This window comes from Chlamydotis macqueenii, chromosome 25, assembly GCF_036417535.1.
Source record: "Chlamydotis macqueenii isolate bChlMac1 chromosome 25, bChlMac1.mat, whole genome shotgun sequence".
NCBI classification, from domain to species: Eukaryota; Metazoa; Chordata; class Aves; order Otidiformes; family Otididae; genus Chlamydotis; species Chlamydotis macqueenii.
In genome coordinates this window covers 5949700-5967767 of record NC_141580.1, presented here as the reverse complement: position 1 = coordinate 5967767, position 18068 = coordinate 5949700, and the positions used below count along the sequence as shown (strand labels likewise).

Below are 18068 nucleotides of genomic sequence, written 5' to 3'. Positions count from 1 at the left end.
CTTGCCAGGCCTGTGTGGAGGCACCCGGGCACCCTGTCCCTATCCACCCCCACGGGTGTCCCGTCCTCTCCCTAGCCCCGCCCCGCCCACAGCACACGTCCCCACCATGTCACCCGACGGGACCCACCACGCTGCCAGGCGGAGATTTATTCTGGGGGGGCAGCGCTGGGCCCCATAGGCACCCAGGGGTGCTGAGGACACGGGGGAAGGGGGGGGGGCCTGGGGGGGGGATGCTGTGTCCCACAGGCACCCATGGGTGCTGGGGACACAGGGGGCTGGGACAGGGGACATGCCATGGGGCGGGGGATCCCGTGGGTGTACCCCGCTACCCCTGGGCACCCCCCGGCTCCTGGGCCTGGCCGGGCGTCAGCTCCTGCGTGTCCTCAGCCGGCGGCCGCGTCCTCTTGAAAAAACCGACCTGGGAGAGGGACAGGGTGACAGCCCGACCCTCACCCCACGGCATCGACCCCCCGGGGGGGGACCCCATGGCATCGCCCCGAGGTGCTGCCCCCCACCCTCAAGGCTGGATCTCCCACTTGGCAGCTCCCTCCAGCGCCATCGGGGTCCCACCACCACCATGTGGCATCCCCCGTGTCCCCAGTTGCGCCCCCCCGCCCCCCCGTTCACTCACCTTCCACATGAGAAGGATGAGGAGGATGAGGAGCAGGAGCCCAGCCAGGACCCCCAGCACCACCCACCACACCGGCACCGTCCCCTCGCCCCCCGGGCTGGCGCGCACCACCTCGGTGACAGCCTGTGGAGGGGACGGGTGGGTGGGTGACGCCGCCGCGGCCTGTCCCCGCGACCCCCGCGCCCGCACCAGCCCTACCGTGGCCTCCCCGGCGGGCAGGACGCGGGGTCGGACACGGTAGGGCATGGCCGAGGTGTTGAACCAGGCTCGGGACTGGATGAGGAACTGCCTCAGGAGGTGCTCCGGCTTGGGACACACGAGGGGACACACGTGGGGATGCGTGGGAACGCGTGGGGACACACCGGGACACGGGTCAGGGGTGCCAGCAGCCAACGGGGCACACACGACCCCACACCCGGCGTCCGCAGGGCAGGTCCCTGGGACCCGGCATGCAGGAGGGGACGCGGCAGGGACACGTGGGGCCACCGAGCTGCCCTGTCCCCGCGAGGGGACGATACCTGCTGCAGGGTGTCCATCCAGAGCAGGGCGCGGACACTCACCAGCGCCCGCTGCTCCTTGGCCAGGCCGGGCACCCGGCAGGTGATGCTGACGCACGAGGCACTGCCACAGTCCTGCGGAACACGGCGGGTGTCACCCCGACCCCCCCCACACACGGGTGGGCTGCAGGACCCCCGGGGAGCACCTGCTCACCACCACCACGGGCTCCTCCAGCCCAGCACCCGGCGCCTCCTCCGCCACCCTGCGCTCCCGCTGGCGGGCGGCATTTCGGGGTGCTGCGCCTGTGGGCCCGGGCATCTCCAGCTGGAAGGGGGTAAAAAGATGACAGAGGGGGTGGGCATCACCTGGATGCCCACCCAGCCCCCGGCGGGTGGGTGCGAGTCACCTGGGTGGTGCCCTACCTGCTCGGCGTTGAGGCCGGGGGGGGTGGCGCAGCGCGTGCCCCCCTCGGTGCCCAGCTCCAGCAGGTAGAGCAGGGTGCGGCCGCCCAGCCGGTGGGGGACGGCGAGGCGCAGGGTGACCCCGCTGACGTCACTGGGACCCTTGTTGTGGAGCTTGAGGGGAGGGATGGGGAGGTGATGCCAGGGAGGGGACAGGCCCCCCCCTCGGGCACCCATGGGTGCGGCGCCCTACCTGGTAGACGTGCTCCACCCTGATGCCGTGGTCCTCCAGCTGCCGGCTGCCCTCCACCCTGTGCCAGCTGGTGGGCAGCACCGTGGTGGCGGGCAGGGAGTTGCTGGCAGGACAGAGAGGGGGTCAATGTCACCCCATGTCCCTCCCTGTCCCCCCATCCCCCCCCCCGACCCTCACCCTCGCAGCTCCATCGTTGCCTGCGCCTCCACGGGCACCGTCACCATTACCGAGGCGTTGGCGGAGCTGGGGCTGTTCTTGCTGCGGGGACACAGTCGGGGTGAGTGGTGGCCACCGAGTTCGGGGACACCGAGGCCACCAAGTCCCGGGTGCCTGGGTGCCAACAGCAGGAAGGGAAGGGAGGGGTGGGGGGGTCGGCAGGGTGTCACCTCCGCAGCTGGAGCTGGAAGGTGATGGCATCACCCATGTCCTCCAGGCCAGACACGCTCAGCTCCATGTCCACGGTGACCTGGGGCGGACAGCGGGAAGGTGGCCAGGTGACCCACGGATCGTGCCCAGCCCTGACGCCAGGGTGAGGGGCTCAGTGGGGTTGCCCCGCACCCCCTTACCCGCGCACCCGCTTTCATGGGGTTGCCCAGCTCGCACAGCACCACGTGGCTCCCGTTCTCCTTCCTTGGGTTGCAGCTCAGCTTCTCCTGCCCCTGCAGGGTGGGGACACGATGTGGGGGGGACACTTCATGGACCCCACCCCCACCAAGCCCCCGGGGACCCGCAGAGAGCCCCCCCACCCTGGTCACCCCCCGTCACCTCCCCGCACCCACGCGAAGGGTGACAGCCACCGAGGGCAGGTTGTGAGCCCCCCCCGCGCCCCCAGCACGCGCTGTCCCCCCCAGCTCCGCCACCGGGCACCCACCGGAATGCTGCTGCGGGCCGCCTGGTAATGGGTGCCGGGGGGCAGCTGCACCCACAGCTCGGCCTCGAAGGCGCCTTCGCCCACGTTGCTGGCGTCGGCGCGCAGGCGCAGCACGGCCTCAGCCCCGATGAGCAGGCGGCTGCTGGGCCTGGGGCAGGGTGGGGGGGGGTGGGGCACAGAGGGAGACAGGGCTCAGCACCCCGGGGTGACAGCGGGTACCCACCCGCGCCCGGCCGGGTGCTCACGTGTCAGCGGCCAGGCGGAGGTCGGGGACGCAGAGGTTGTCCTCGCCACAGTCCTCCAGTATGATGTGGGTCTGGGGGGCATGGGGGGAAGGGGGGCAGTGGGGGAGTCATTGGGGACAATGGCGGGTAGAGAGGGGACATCCCAGGGAGCGACAGGGGACAGTGGGGGGTACTGGGGGGACACCTCAGGAAGGGGCTGGGGACAGTGTGGAGTAAGGAGGGTACTGGGGAACATCCCAAGGAGAGACTGGGAACAGTGGGTAGGGGAGGGGGTATCCCATGGAGCAAACGGGGACAGCAGGGAGAGGGCACTCCCGGGGGGGTAATGGGGGCAGTGGTGGGGGGCACTGGAGTGAGCAGGGATGGCGGCGCAGGCGGGGGCAGGGGACATCCCGCAGAAGCATTGGGGACAGCAGGGAGGAGGGGGGCTATGTCCCAGGGAGGGGTTGGGGACCGCAGGGCTGGGGGTCCCCATGTGTGCCCTGGCCCAGCCGTGGGTTGAGCCCACGCCGGGCAGCTCTGTCCCCAGCCCTGCCGTGTCCCCCCGGCCCCACCGTGTTCCCCGTACCTGCGCGTGCACCAGCGTGTCCCCGTAGAGCACCAGGCCCGGGCCCCCCCCGGGCAGCGCCAGGCTCAGGCTCAGGGCCACCGCGCTCAGCTTGTCCTTGACCTCGGCCTCGTCCTGGGGGCACCCACGGGCTGAGCACCCCACAGGCTCCCCCACCCCGGCACCCCCCACCCCGGGAACCCCACCCAACTGGGCTGGGGACACTGCTGTCCCCATCCCTGTCCCCATCCCAGCTGGGGAAACCACTGTCCCCATCCCTGTTCCCCCACCCTCCTTGGGCTGAGGAATGCCACCGTCCCCGCGCATGCCACCCGCACTGGTACCCTCCGTACCCGCAGGTAGGCAGTGAGGTTGTGGCAGAGGGGGGGCGTCCCCGGGGCCAGTGCCAGCGCCCCATGCCAGGACGACTGGTGGCCCTGCAGCAGCAGGACCCTCCGGGACGGCTTGGGCTTCAGCCGGTCCAGCTGCAGCTCGGCGTCGAGGCCTGGCAGGGTGCAGCGGGGGCACATGGCACCAGTTCCAGCCCTGGTGGCACCCCAGCGGTGTCCCTCGTCCCCCCCAGGGGTGACACCGTCACTCACGGATGCTCTGGGGGATGTGCTGGCCCGTCACGCTGATGCACAGCACCACGGGGAAGCTGGAAGGGGGACAGCACTCGGGGTACTCAGGGGCCTGCCGCCACCCCCGGGGCAATGTCCCCACTGCGGCGGTGTCCCCACGGCGGTGTCCCCAGCACACGGCTCACCAGCTGACGCGGGCACTGGAGCCGGGCAGGACGCAGGCCAGCAGCTCGGGGTTTAGCCCGTCGGGAACGCTCAGCTGGGCCCGGGCCACCACCACGGGCTGGCCCCTGGGACACGGGGAAAGAGCCGAGGTGGCAGGGGCACCCCCCAGGCCACGCAGCCACCAGAGCCAGCGGGACGGCCACTCACCAGTACACGGCCACCTTGGCTGCCCCGTAAGCCCCCACCAGCAGATCTGCAGGCACAAGCAGGGGGTCAATGGCAGGGTGGGTGACACCAGGGTGACACTGGGGTGGCACAGCGGTAGCCGCACGGCGGGGCCGTACCCGGGTAGCCGTTGCCATCCAGGTCAGTGGCACCGCGCAGGGCGAAGCCGAAGGCGGCCGGGCCGCGGAAGGGGCTGTCGAGGCACTGGGTGGGCGCCGCCATCAAACCCTCGCTCTGCCCACGGAAGATGAAGACCTGCCCGCTGCCATCGTCACCCCCCCACGGGGCACCCACGGCCACGTCTGGGGACACAGGGGACGTGAGCACCCACCGGGTGCCCCATCCCGGCACTGCCACCCGCCCGGGTGCCCCTGCCTCAGTTTCCCCAGCAGACCGGGCACCAACCAGCGTGTCCCCTGGCACAGCCCCCCCGCCGCCACCCCCGCGCCAGGCCGGTGTTACCGCCGTAGCCGTCCTTGTCCAGGTCCCCAAGGCTGGTGATGGCGGCGGCGAAGCGGCCGTAGGGGTGGGTGCCCATCAGGGTCTGGGGGGGCCGGGCGAGGGGCCGTTGCCCCCCACCCAGGTAGAGGTAGAGGCGTCCCACCTCGCTGCGCTGCCCGTCGGGGCGTCGGGCCAGGTACAGGGGGGCACCCACCAGCACGTCGTCCTGCCTGCACCCGGCACGGGGGTGAGGGGACCCAGGTTTGGGGACTGGTGGCACCCAGGGGCATGCCAGGCAAGGGGGCAGCACCCCAGGGTGCCCCCATAGGGGATGGGGTGGGGGGGGGACAGTCTCAGCTCTCACCCGTCCCCGTTGATGTCGGCCACGGCCACTGTGTGCCCAAAGTACGATGCCACCTGGAAAGGGGCAGGGTGGGGGGTGGCACCAGGGGGACAGGGTGGTGGTCGTGCTGGAAGCACCGTGGGGTGGGCTGGATGATGGTGGTGGTGGGCTGAGGGGTTGGGTGCTGCGGGGTGGCGGAGCGACAGGCAGGGTGGCAGAGGGGACCAGGGAGCCACAGGGTGCTGGAAGGGGGCGGTGGGGCCAGGGGGCACTGGGGGCACTGGGAAAGGCGCTGGGGATGATGGGGCAGTGGGGCGGGGTGCCAGCGGGGTGCTGTGGGGTGCCAGCGCAGGGTGGGGGGTACCTGCTCGCTGGCGATGGCCTGCAGCCGGCGCAGGGTGACCCCCATGCTGAAGATCTCCACCTGCCCAAAGCAGCGTCAGCCCCTGGCCCCGTGCCGGGTGCCAACCCCGGGGTGCCCGGCAGCAGCCGTGACTCCAGGGCCAGGCACCCCGCAGGCACCCGGTGCCACTCACCTCGCCCCTCGTGTTGCTCTTGTTGGGGACCCCCACCACATACTCTGCAGGGGATGAGAGCCCTGAGTGCCCCCACCATGGCACCATGGTGGGCGTGGGGACATAGGGACACCCCTCGGCACTGCAGTGGGCACAGGGGCACAGAGATGGACAGGACCCCTGAGCTGGCACAACCCGTGCCCACCCCGCAGGTGGTCCTGGCCCCCGCGCCCGCCTGGCCATACCTTTGGTTTTGGGGTTGCCATCGAACTCGCCCACAGCCACCGAGTACCCTGCAGGGAGAGGGGCACCTGTGACCCTTGCTGTGCCCCAATGCCAGCCGGCTACGGGGTCAGGCTGCCCCACGTCCGCTGCGCACCCCGGTACCCATCTTCGTAGTCCATGGACATCGGGTCCTCTGTGGGGCGGCCCGGGCGCTCCGGCCACAGCAGAGATTTGCCGTGGAAGCGGGTGAGGACGGCGTCCACCTCCACCAGGTACAGGAGCCCTGGGGGACACGTGGCCGGGTGCCAGTGCTGGCAGGGCACCCACTGGCACCCATCCCGGGCTGCCAGCACCGCTGCAGGTGGCACCTACAGGGATCCCCCATCCTGGGTGCCCTCCTCCAGCCATGCTCACCCGAAGGCGAGTACCCTGGCATGGGTGGCAGTGCCCGGCGGGCAGGACTCACCCATGAAGTAGTACCCGCCGGGAGCACCCAGCACCAGTGTGCCGTCCTGCGGGATGATATGGCGTCAGCGTCGCCCTGGGGCACCCACAGTCCCTGGCATCTCCCACCCTGACATCCCGCACCCCTGCGTCCCCGCCCCAACGCCCCCACCCTGGCACACCCAGCCGAGCATCCCCATCCCAGCATCCCCCCACCCCAGCATCCTGCCCCAACACCCACACCTGGGCACTATCCTGGCTGCACCCTCTGCATCCCCACGAGCACCCCGGGCACGCTGACACCCCGCCCCCTGAAGCACCCATCTCACCGGGGTGACGGCCGCGCTGAAGCCGATCTCGCAGTAGCGCTTGTCGTAGCCTGTGGGCACAGGGTAGGGTCAGGCCGGCCAAGGCGGGGCGCACCCACCGCCCCCACCTGCCCGTCCTCACTGTAGTGGCTCTCGCGGTAGACGCTGGCCATGAGCTGGTCGCGGCAGGGCGAGTACCAGGCGACGCGGCGCAAGCCGAGGGCACCCACAAAGCAGGCACCCGTCGGGGTGCGGAAAGCCTCCTGCTGCCCCTCCATCGCGTTCCAGTGCTGCAGCGGGGCGCAGGCCTGGGGACAGGGATGGACGGGGTAACCACCCTGCCACCACTGTCCGAGGGCTCCCACTCACCTGCCGGGTGCACCCACCACCAGTTTGCCGTCCCAGCTGGTGACAGATGCCCCCAGCCACTGGTGTGACTTGTAGGTGTGGAACTTCAAGGTGTTTTGGGTCTCGGTCTCATCTCCTGGGGGAGCGGGAAAAGCTGAAGTGCGTCAGGCCAGCAGCCCCCTCCCCGCGCCCACCCGTGGTCCCGTGGCACCCACGCACCCGCAGCGTCCATGGGGAGGGGGTGGCAGGGGGTCTTGCCGGGGGGCCAGGAGCAGAGGAAGACGGCGCCGGGCTGAGCCACGCCAGGCTGGGAGGTGTTGGCGCGGGGTGCCCCCACCGCCACGCTGGGCCTGCGGCGGGCAGAGCGGGTGTCAGGGTGGGGGAACGGGGCCGCGCTCGGCCCCGGCGCCCCACTGTCTCCCTACCTGCCCTCGCTCGTGTGGAAATCCAGGGCGAAGCCGAAATAGCTGCCAGGGGGTCCCTCGTAGACGGTGGGGCGGTCCTGGAGGAGCCCCAGGGTGGGGGCTGAGCACAGCCCCCTGAGGAGCAGCAGGGCCCGGAGCAGGGCAGCAGCAGCCCCCATCGCCACCCCGAAACGCAGCCAGCAGCCCCAGTGCAGCCCGTCCCGGCTCGTCACCCCCCTTATCTCAGGGGACACAGCTGGGGACAGGGACACAGGAAGGGGCCCCCCCGCACATGCAACGGCTCCTGCCAGGGAGCCAAAGCGGGTACCCAAGGGGGTGCAGGGGGGATGTGCTAATTGTGGCCTGGAGACGAGGGTGGGGAGGGCGGGGTCAGTGACAGTGGGGGACATGGCGAGGGGTTGGGGGGACACGGCCGTGGTGGGAAGCAGCATGACAGCCTGCGCCCACCACCCTCCTCCCACCGGAGGCCAGGGCCCAGTCCAGCCCCCCACCCGTGCCGCAGGGTGCCTATCTCGGGGCGCAGGCGGCTGTGGCCTGGCCAGTGGAAACACGGCGGCGAGGGGGGGCAGTGAGGGCGCAGGGGCCCTGTCCATCATCCCCTGAGGTCCCCTCCACACGTGGACAGAGCAGACAGGGTGGGGGACGTGTGGCTCCCCACTCTCACTCCGTCAGCATTGGGCAGTGCCACCAAACTGTTCCCCCATCCCCAGCGCAGGGACGCCCCAAAAATATCCCTGGGGAGGGAGCAGGGCTGGGGAGGCCTGATCACCGAGCACCAGCACTTTGCAGGGAAATGGCTCCGGCAAGGGCACGCGTGCCAGGGCGGGGGGACGCGTTCCAGGGCGGGGGGCCAGCCCACGGCCAAGTGAACAAGGGGGCTCCTTGTCCTCGGCGGAGGAGAAGGTGTCCCATCCCGCCAAGCCAGGTCTCCAGCAGCTGCTGGGCCCCAGCCCCGCCATGACGGTGACAGCCACCAGAGCCACTGGGCTGAACCCAGCGTCCCTTGGGCTCAACCCACTCACAGAGTTCATTTACACACGCTCCGTCACGACCACTCAAGCTCCATGCGCCCACCCGGAGCCGCTGACACAGAGAGGCAACAGAGCATCTCGCTGCAAGCCAGCCCTCCATGCGGAAACGGGGTTTTCAGCCTTTTTGTCCACTCAGAAGCTGGAGGTGGGAAGGGAGACAGAGACCATGGGGTGCAGGGCTCCCCAGGGTGGTCCCAGCAGTGCCCGTGGGGGGATGGAGCCCCCAGTTCCCACCTCTCGGCTGCCACGGAGCAGCTGCAGTCGGAAAGCAGTGGGATTTGCCCAAAGCCGGGGCTGAGCCCAGGCTGACCAGCTGTGAAGGTTGGGAAGGGCTCAACTGAGCCTGGCTCAGCTCCGTGTCCCTGGGACAGGAACAGGGGGTCTCCCCTTTGGGAGGTCTCTTCCCAGGCCGGTGGCAGCGAGCATCCCAACCCAGCTGAAACCCACACCAGGATGTTTTAAGGCACCTGTATTTCTTCCCCCCCCATCAAATTACTTCATTTCCCATTTCTTGCAAGACTCCCAGGCTGCTGTTCAGCCAGCTGACCAGTTCCAGGCCCACGCGAAGGAGGATAGCCCAGGCAAGGGCAGGTCCCATCCCGCACCCTACCCGTGGCAGCATTCAGGGGTTGGAATTATTTTTTTCCCTTTACCCAACTCAGCCCTTTAGTTATGAAATCGGAGGCTGGTGCTCCCCACCCTAAGCACTCGCCCCCTCCCACACTCAGTCAGCCCGCGAAGGCCAGCTGCGAGCACCAAAGCTGCAGGGATGGAGCGGGGTGCGGTGGGCGAGCCCCGGCACCACAGACGGAGCAGAAGCTGCTCAACCATTGGAATTCTCATCTTTGGTGGATGAGAAACTCAACACGAGCTGGTAACAGGCGCTTGCAGCCCAGAAACCAACGGCATCCCGGGCTGCACCCCCAGCAGCGTGGGCAGCAGTCGAGGGAGGGGATCCTGCCCCTCTGCTCCGCTCTGGTGAGACCCCCCTGCAGCGCTGCGTCCAGCTCTGGAGCCCCCAACAGCAGAAGGACGTGGAGCTGCTGGAGAGGGTGCAGAGGAGGCCACGCAGATGCTGAGAGGGCTGGAGCAGCTCTGCTGTGAGGCCAGGCTGAGAGAGCTGGGGCTGCTCAGCCTGGAGAAGAGGAGGCTCCGGGGAGACCTGAGAGCGGCTCCCAGTGCCCAAAGGGGGCTGCAGGGAAGGCGGGGAGAGACTCTTCATGGCCTTTGGGAAGAAAAAAAAAAAAATTTAAAATGAAGAGATGTTCTCTGTATCCGGCTCAGTATCTTTGAGCAAAGCATTCCAATTAAACGCAGTTTCACCTGCTGAACCGAGCATGTAACACTTATTTTAGGAAAAAACTAGCCCTGGGCTACATCGCAATCTGATGTAGCAGCTCCAAGTCATCTCACGCAACCACATTTTTTTTTTTCCACAAATCATTGGTTTATTAGAAAGGTTTTCCCCCCCTCATTTTACAGCATATATATATATTTATATATATAATCTTATGTGACAAAGTTAAATACAGTCTGTTTACGGCTGTTAAGTAATGACAGGTTAATTATTTTTAGCACTATTCTGGAAGTCGAAAAAAAACCCCCGACTGCAGCGTGAAGGGTGCCAGAACACGCATATTGGATCTAGAAGCTAACAAAGCTCAGCGTTGAGACATTAATACTGTAATCTGTTAATTATTTACAGAGAAATTGAGTCCCTTTATCTGACCGTTGTGTTTCAGTCCAACCCGCTCACACATTAAGTTTCTCGTTTGAAGAGTGAGGAAGCTCAGAGGTTACGGTGCCGGGTCTCGGTGCTGCACTTTGGGACAGGACGGGGAAGGGGAGGGTAGGCAGCCGGCCCCCACGGCCCCTCGCTGCCTGCTCCAAAATCAGGCCCTACACAGCACCCTAGGGTGCCCCCAATCGCTCTAACACCAGGAGAAGCTGAACCCGAACTACTCAGGCCAGCGGGGACAGCAGCAACTGGTCCCAGGGCAACAGGAAAGAGCTGGCAGAGGGAGAAGCCTCCCACGGTTAGTGTTATCCACAGCCGGTGGACAATGACCGTAAGAGGAGAGAAATTCCTTACGGAACACCACGGGCAAGCACAGCCCCAAAGCATTAGTCCTCAACCGCCACTCCCCGCGTACAGCGTGGCACACGGTCACGGTTACACAGCTCTTCCTTCACCAGAACACTGCACTGAGCTGCGCGGCCGGGCTGGCACCGCCAGTAACCAGTTCAAACCCGGTGGGGGGAAGAGGAAAAAAAAAAAAGAAAAAAAAAAAAAAAAAGAAAAAAAAGAAAGGGGGGGATGTGCTCTGGGAGACAACCCCAATTCCTGACACTCCTGAGACCACCTCCAGTGTCACCTCCTGTAAGCAGCCGCTCAGCAAAGACGAGGAGCGCGCAGCTCGGCCGGGTGCTTCCCCTGGCAGCCACCACCGCCCTCCAACGTGATGCCGCTCATCAGCCGTAGAGTCATTGGTGCGGGCTGCGCGCCTCACCTAGTCCAAGTCTCACATTTGTCTTCTGCAAAATGCTAAGTGAAGATTATTTTTTTTTTTCTTTTTACATTTTATAGTACATAAAAACTTCAAAAATACATAAGCTTGGTAAAATATACATGCTTAGTCATTTTGCATCTAGCTGTAACTATAAAGTTGAACCTTTACAAGTGTCTTGTTTCACCGACAGCAAACATATTTACACCAAAGCCACCAGAACAAGTACCACTAAAAGAACTGGCTGTAAAAAATATTATTGCGGTATACTACAAATGTAACCTTTTTATATGAGCTACAAAAAGCAGCATCTTTGTTTACAGAGTTCAGTGCAATTCTTTACATTAAAAAAAAAATTCCTATAAATTAATAAGGAAACCATCAGTACTAAAGAGGAAAGAATACACTTTACAGACCCCAGCCACTCTGCCCCGTTCTCCATATTGCTTCAATTCCTCACGGGATTGTTCCTCTCTCTCATCCCAGTGCCTCTTTCCCAGCATCACAAGAGATGGAAGTCAGAGCAGTATTCCCCTTGGAAGAGCAGTCAAAGCCCAGCCCAGAACCACCAAGCCCCGAACGTCTCTCCAGGCCAGGACACCCAGCAGGCATCAAGGCACAGCCCTCGCGCAGGAGAATGCTGATGCAGGATGGAGAAGGGTCGGAGCTCTGGGCACACACACTGCTCCTCTCTTTGGCTTTGAAACAAGATCTTACTTCCACTTTTGCTGCTCACATCGAGAGAAAAAAAAAAAGAAAAAAAACAAAAAAACAAAACACAACCAACCGAAAACCCCAAACCATGAAGTACGCAGCGACAGGGTGCCAAGAAATCTCCTGTAATGCCTGAAAAAAACCCAACCTGGTGGTGGCCCAGCCAAAACAAGAGCGCTGCTGCCCTGCCAGCAGTCTCCGCGCCAGGATCCCCAGCTGTCAGTTACTGAATGTTTTATCACCGATTACAAGCCGGATTCAATCATGCTGACTATTTTAATTAGATGACCTCATTAGTGTGTATGAAATCTCATTTATCATATCCAAGGCGGCAGAAGGAAGATGACCAAGTGTAAGGATCCAGGGGAAAAAAAAAGCCTTTCCCAGTGTCTGGCTGGTCCACACGTGAAATGATTCTTCTAGGACAGAGCGCTGCTCCATGCACAGAGGTGTCAGGCACGCGAGACCATCCCTGGCCATGGATATACACAATGCTCACCAACTGACCTGCCACCTGCTGCTACCCAGCCCTCCAGCCTTCCGCTTCTTTGGCTGCTAAAGAGTGAAAGGAAATTCGCAGGGCTCATCTGCCAGCTTGGATCAACTCCAACCCCTTCCCAAAATGCAAAATATTCTCCTTCCTCTGAGGTTACTTCATGTTGTCCTTCATGTGCCATGACTGGGTGGATGCTGCAAGTCCTGTCCTGAGAAAATGGGGTGTAGCAAGGGGTGCAGGTGTAAGGCCGTGGCAGCTGCAGCGGCAGCGGGCCTCGGGGCAAGAAGGGTCGGGTAAAGAGCGTGAGGAACCGGATGGAAAGTAAAGGGGCCCGGGTGGATAGCCGACGCTGGAATGATGTGGATGGGGTGGCTGGCTAGGAAGGTAGCAGGGTGCCCTGGAATAATCGAGTGGGTCAAGTGGGATAACGAAATAGGCGCCAGGTGGGGCTGGGGTATGTGGTGAACCTGAGCGAGAGGCTGGGGATGGGGGTGAGGGTGGATGCCGATGGCGGCAGCGGCTGCGGCAGCGTGGTGCTGCAGGATGGCGTGCTGCACCGTGGTGATGGAGGTGGCGGACGCCGCCGCCGGCTGCTGAATGTGGATGGGCTGCAGGGCAGGCGCTGCCGGTGCCAGGGCCGCTGAGGCAGGAAAGGCCTTCACCTGCTTCGCCAGAAGCTGCTGCTGGATGTGCTGCTGAGCAGCCTGCTGCAGCTTACTGTACTTCTCCATTTCCTCGGGTGTGAAAGTGATCGGCTGGCTCTCAAGCGGTGCCAGAGAGGAGTCTTCTCCTCCTTCCCGATCCCCTTCAATGCTCGGCTCCCCGCTCTGCGGCACGTAGCCAGAAAAGTGCTCGACGTCGGGAACTAAGGGCATCATGCTGGTTTCCACTGGGACTGGCTGGTTTCCTCCATCCACAGGTTCCAGCCCATCGCCATCGCTCGGATCAGAGAGGAAGTTATGCGGCATGACCAGATCTCCAGATCCAAAGCACTCGGGGAGTGCTGATGCTTCGAGGGGAACGGACGGCATTTCCACGGCAGGTTCATCGCGTTTCTGCTCATCCAGAGGTTTGTCCTGAATTACCATCACCACTTCTTCCATGAGGGACTGGTCAGCCAACTGAGCCTCCTCAATGCCTTGGGAAGCATCCTCTGAATCTGACAGCTCTTGCTCCTCGCCCCGCTCCAAGCCAGAGTCTTCGTATCTCTTGGCGCTTGGTTTTCGAACGGTTGGTAACTTCCCAATTAAGGGGAGAACCGGTTTGTTGCCTAAGGAAGGAGGAAGTTTTGGGCCGAAGTAGCCCTGGGGAGGATCTTTGAGCTTTATGCCCACCTTGTTTGCCCCTGCCAGCATCTCGTCAGCTATGCAGGGCTTCTTCTCAACCTTCCTGGATTGAATCTTTTCTAGGAGAAGTTTTGCAGTGACGGAGTTTCTCTCCTCCGGACTGCAGTCGCCTTCCGAGGCCCTCCCCGTGCCCGAGCTACTGCTGTTTTGGGAGAGTGAGCCAGACCCTTTCAGCTCCTCTCCTTTGCTGTCCTCGTTCTTCAGGGCTGATCCTTCACTTCGGCCTGTCCGGAAATAGTGAGGAGACTGCGAGCGATAGATTTTGGACCTGATGAAGTCTCTTCTCCCACACCTCCTCTCCTCAGGGCTCTTTCGCGAGAGAGACCTCTGCGAGTGGCTTCTTGTACTGCGGCTGCGATCCCTGCTATAGCTGCGGCTCCGCTTCCAGCTGTGACCTGTCACGCTTCGGCTTCTCCTCTTGCTTCGGCTGCGGCTGCAGCTGCTACTGCGTGTTCTGCCCCGGCTCCTTGTTCTTGACCTACCTCGAGGGTGGGTTCGGCTCCTGCTTCGGCTTCTCGACCTGCTCCTGCTCGAGCTGTAGTCATCGTCGGAAGAGGAGTACTTGCGCCGCTTTGATCTGTGATTTGAGCTGTTGTAGTCGGAGTCATCCTCCGAGTCGTTGGACCGCTTCGAATGGCACCTTGAGCGGTCACTGTAATCGCTGTAGCTATCATCTGAATAACTTCTCCGACAGCTGTAGCGGCTGTGGTCCGAGGAGGCATCGGAGCTGGTGGAATAGGACCTCGGAGAGGAGCACCCGCGCCCCGATCTGGAGCGGCTCCTGGACTGGTCGCTACCAGAGTCATAGTCGTCGCTGTACTGCGACGGGGATTTCTGCCGGCAGTGCTTCCTCTGAGAGCCCTCGTCACTGTCGTAGTCCCTGCTGCTCTGCCGGCTCCTGCGGCCGGTCCTGCCCAGGGACAGGGCCGAACAGCGCCTCCTCGAAGCGACTAACTGCTGCGGGTCGGCCTTGTGTTTTTTGCTGCCGTGTTCTTGGCAGGAGTTACCACCATCCTCTTTTTTACCACTGCTTCCCTCTTCAGCAGACAGAGACTTCCTCTGGGACTCCCGAGAGCACCGCTTCTTCTTCTGGAAATGGCTACAATCTTCAGACAGTTCGGGTTTTAACACCCGTTCCGATTCAATCGAAAGCGAGGATTTGCCTTTTCTGTGCCTGCGTCTTCTCCGTTTCTTGGGTTTCTCTTCCCCCAGGTCAGTTTTTCGACCCTTCTCGTCAGCTTCCTCCTTGTGTTTCCGTTTGTGCCTGCTGGACTTTTTGTGCTTCTTTTTCTTTTTGTGTTTATGAGATCTGCCAGATTTACTCTTACCGGTTACACTTTTACTACCGTCCTCCCCCTCTCCCTTACTAACACTGCCCAAAGCGGAGTCCTGCTTGTTCTGGGAGCCACAGGCAGACAAGGATTTGTTTTCCATTTTTAAAGCAGAATTGTTAGCTGCGCTTTCTGCCTCCTTGGGCTTGCTTACCTCACCAGATTCTCCGCTCTGAAGGTTTTCTTTACACAGATCCCCCGGATCCTTAGATTTCTCTGCCCCTTTACCTTTAGCATCCTTGTTGCGAGAGCTCTTGAAATCGAAATACAGTGGGTTACAGCTGTAGGAAACAGACGGTTCTGCTTTGGTAAATATGAGAAGCTCTGAAGGCCACTGCAGAGTTGTGCTCTCATCTTTGCTCAGAACAGGAAAAAAAGGTCCTGTCGGGTGCTTTGGTCCTTCAGCAACACCTTTACAGCTCGGGACAGGCTGAGCGACCTCTTTAGTGGTGTCTGGCTCGGGGAGATTGCTTTCTGCGAGAAGCTTACTCTCCTGCATGCTCACATGTTCTGGGGCTTCCTTTAGTTCTGCTTTGCTCTGCTGGGCTGCAGTTTCCGTAGCACTCTGCTCCTTCTGCTGCCCTGCGCTCTCAGCGGCCTTCTCCATGTGCTTGCTGGGTCTGGGTTTTGGAGAACCATCCTTTTTAACTTCACGCGTGGTTTTTTTGTTCACATTTTCAGCTTCCATTTGATCGGTAGACTTCATGAAAAGCAGGAATTGAAAATTAGGCTTTACTTTACAGTGGGCTGGAGGAATATAGTGGTAGTACTCTGGTTCAACCGCCATTGGCCCATCTTCTCGTCTCATCTTTTTTAGTTTAGATAACGTAGTAGCTAGAGACCCACCATCTTTGTCATGTTGGTCATCTTCCTCCGCCTTGCCATCAGAATTATTTGTGCTTTCGCCCTCGCCAGATTTCTGCAGGCTCCCTGCATCTGAGGACCCTTTCTCATCACCTTTTGCTCCATCTGCAGAACTTGATTCTTCCCCATGGTCCTTGAAAACAGAAGCTATGGTCTCAAGCTTTACTGGAGTCTTCTTGGCAAACGAAAAGGACACACCTATCTTCTGCAGCGGAGTTCCCAAAGCGCTCTTGATGCCAAAGCTGATTGCTTGCGACGTCTGGATGGGCATTTGGCTTGGCATAACAGTGCCGCTAACTTGGCCAGTGTTTAGGAAACCTCTGTCCACAGCCATCTCTGTAGCTTGACCAGAAGTTGTCTGGATGAAAGAACCACTGTTGGCTGCAGAATCGTCATCATCTCCACCTTCCTCATCCACGGCCACCGTGGTGGTTCTGAACATGGGTCCGCTTCCAGGAGCGCTGTATGAACAAGTCAAAATACAAAAAACAGCTGACTGCCGTCTGTATACCTCTGCAGTTGCGTTCATGCCTCATCTAAATCCACCTTTTCCCCATTTCAACTACTCCTGTATCCAGAAACAGGCACTAAAATAGCATCATACAGCCATTTCAATTTTTTAGAAATATTAAGTAATAGAAGAAAACTAGTGTTGCTGGATAAAGCAATCTGGACTATTCATTTACTGCATTCACTCCAACCAAAATCACAGCATGAGGCCAACCTAAAGCGTGAAGCTTCACCCTCAAGACTTGCAGAGGATTACAGCAGGAGTACAGCAAAGGGTCGCAGCCCCAAGCAGGACTCTCACACCCACTCTAAGGCTGCTCAGGGATCACCTGTACTCACCATTCAGGCTGTCTCCTCTGTTCAGCCAGTTCGTGTAGACGTCGGAGGGCCTTCTCCTGCTTCCTTTCATCTTTACGTGATCTTGAAGAGACATTGCGAGCAAATTCCCTTTGCTTGAGATCTTTCAACCTCTGAGGCAAAAAAAAAAAAAAAAAAGTAGGAACGGATTAGATAAAACCAGCTTGTGGTTCAGCATCTGAAAGCGTCTCTGCTGTAGCACTGGAAAGTACGCTGCAAAGTCCCTCCCCAGTGACATTTATTGAGCTAGGATGGAGCAATGGCATCTTAGCTCAACAAGGTAAATGGAGCACGTTTCTAGCTACTGGGAGGATGGCAAAGCCAACTGTTGGTCACTTTGGGCTATGACTTCAAGTCTGTGCATATGCATTTCCAGTCCCCATTACTGGTTTTCTTGAGCATGTATAATAAAGCTGATTTCAAAGCAAAAAGCAAATTCTGGAAGGAAAAAAAATAATATACTGTTTATTTTGCTGCTTTTGCAGGGTGCAAATGTACTTGACAAACAGTGCATGACAGAAGTCTTAATAGCACGGGCAAAAGAACAGAAAGGGATTAGCTGGTGCAAGAGTTCCCCAGGTATCACCTCTTACAAAAGCAATGTACAAATTACATTGGAGAGGGTGCCAAAAATCCCATGCAGGTGATTCCAGTAAGCAAATAAATAATACAACATACACCACAAAGAGTAATACGCTCTCCTGACAATAGTTCTGAGACGGTCTCTCAAGGAACAAAATGCTCCAAAATGCAGTGGGGTCTTCTGGGGTTTAATATCTTAGAGGGCAGAAATACTGAGTTCCCCAGAAATCTTACAGTGTGTGGAAGCAAACCCAAACCCAAGGAATTTCAAACATCGAAAGGTCACTGAGGAAATCTAGATATCCAATTCTAATAGAAATGGAACATTGGACACTTCAGAAAGTTTTTGAAATATTTGCGTCTCAAAGCACCGAGAAAAGAGGCTGCTGTTTTCCTTTGAACACATGGGAAAATTCACAAGGCTTTTTTTTTTTTTTTTCCCCCTTTAGAGTGCTATATAGAAGTTTAGGTAATAGAAAGTAGCAAAGATAGACCTCTACCACCCTAAGGGATTCATTTTTTCTTTTTGGTGCGCAGTTTGAAACCCTTCCGAAAGGCCCAACTCTAGAAAGCATTGTGTACCCAGCTCTTGAAAAAGTTTCATGTTCTTCAGGCATTTCAGGAAGGGCCTGAAAGACTAACGGTACTCAAAGCACTAGTGGATTTAGAAAAATCCACGTACAAGACATACAAATCATTGGTGAACTCTAAATACACCTTTCTGGCTGGCTGACTCTGCTTCCTTAGTGAAGCAGCGTCAGACTGGCACACGCAGAAACAGCGGATCTGAAAACTAACCCAAAGCTCAAATGAGAGGAATTGCGGTGGTCCAATGTAAAGAGAACATTGCTTTGTGAGAAAGGG

General features: G+C 60.4%; 2 protein-coding genes across 9 annotated transcripts in view; both read right to left on the bottom strand.

Moving 5' to 3' along the window:
• Positions 1 to 174: 174 nt before the first annotated feature.
• On the bottom strand, positions 175 to 7627 carry ITGA2B (integrin subunit alpha 2b). Of its 2 annotated transcripts, XM_086766581.1 has the most exons (30): positions 7467 to 7627; positions 7261 to 7391; positions 7080 to 7177; positions 6836 to 7001; positions 6715 to 6764; positions 6408 to 6453; positions 6096 to 6224; positions 5962 to 6009; positions 5738 to 5781; positions 5566 to 5625; positions 5223 to 5275; positions 4880 to 5088; positions 4537 to 4719; positions 4400 to 4445; positions 4213 to 4317; positions 4049 to 4104; positions 3800 to 3951; positions 3468 to 3581; positions 2900 to 2970; positions 2655 to 2802; positions 2350 to 2442; positions 2170 to 2249; positions 1961 to 2041; positions 1784 to 1886; positions 1552 to 1704; positions 1343 to 1453; positions 1150 to 1263; positions 830 to 937; positions 632 to 754; positions 175 to 418 (listed from the first exon to the last, which is right to left on the bottom strand). In XM_086766581.1, the coding sequence occupies exons 1-30, from the start codon at positions 7622 to 7624 to the stop codon at positions 326 to 328; spliced, it is 3126 nt and encodes a 1041-aa protein (XP_086622707.1). In that variant the 5' UTR covers positions 7625 to 7627; the 3' UTR covers positions 175 to 325. The 2 variants fall into 2 exon arrangements, with proteins under 2 accessions (XP_086622707.1, XP_086622708.1); XM_086766582.1 differs by lacking the exons at positions 175 to 418; positions 632 to 754 and having other exon boundaries at positions 831 to 937; positions 1335 to 1453.
• Positions 7628 to 11975: 4348 nt separating this feature from the next.
• The window catches only part of GPATCH8 (G-patch domain containing 8), a 56299-nt gene continuing 50206 nt past the window's right edge, over positions 11976 to 18068 (bottom strand). For all 7 annotated transcript variants that reach the window (XM_086766540.1, XM_086766534.1, XM_086766536.1 and 4 more), the window contains 2 exons: positions 16605 to 16735; positions 11976 to 16216 (listed from right to left, as the gene is read on the bottom strand). In XM_086766540.1, coding sequence (XP_086622666.1) covers positions 12385 to 16216; positions 16605 to 16735 — 3963 coding nt within the window. In that variant the 3' untranslated portion in view covers positions 11976 to 12384. The remainder of the gene's footprint in view (positions 16217 to 16604; positions 16736 to 18068) is intronic.

What these genes read in the sequence shown, in the direction of transcription:
- ITGA2B (XM_086766581.1), bottom strand. Translation starts at nt 7,624, where the DNA reads ATGGGGGCTGCTGCTGCCCTGCTCCGGGCCCTGCTGCTCCTCAGGGGG. An exon ending in CTACGAAGATGGGTACCGGG is followed by an intron (nt 6,010 to 6,095) that starts GTGCGCAGCGGA and finishes CTCTCCCTGCAG; the next exon opens with GGTACTCGGTGGCTGTGGGC. An exon ending in TTCCAGCTCCAGCTGCGGAG is followed by an intron (nt 2,042 to 2,169) that starts GTGACACCCTGC and finishes GTGTCCCCGCAG; the next exon opens with CAAGAACAGCCCCAGCTCCG.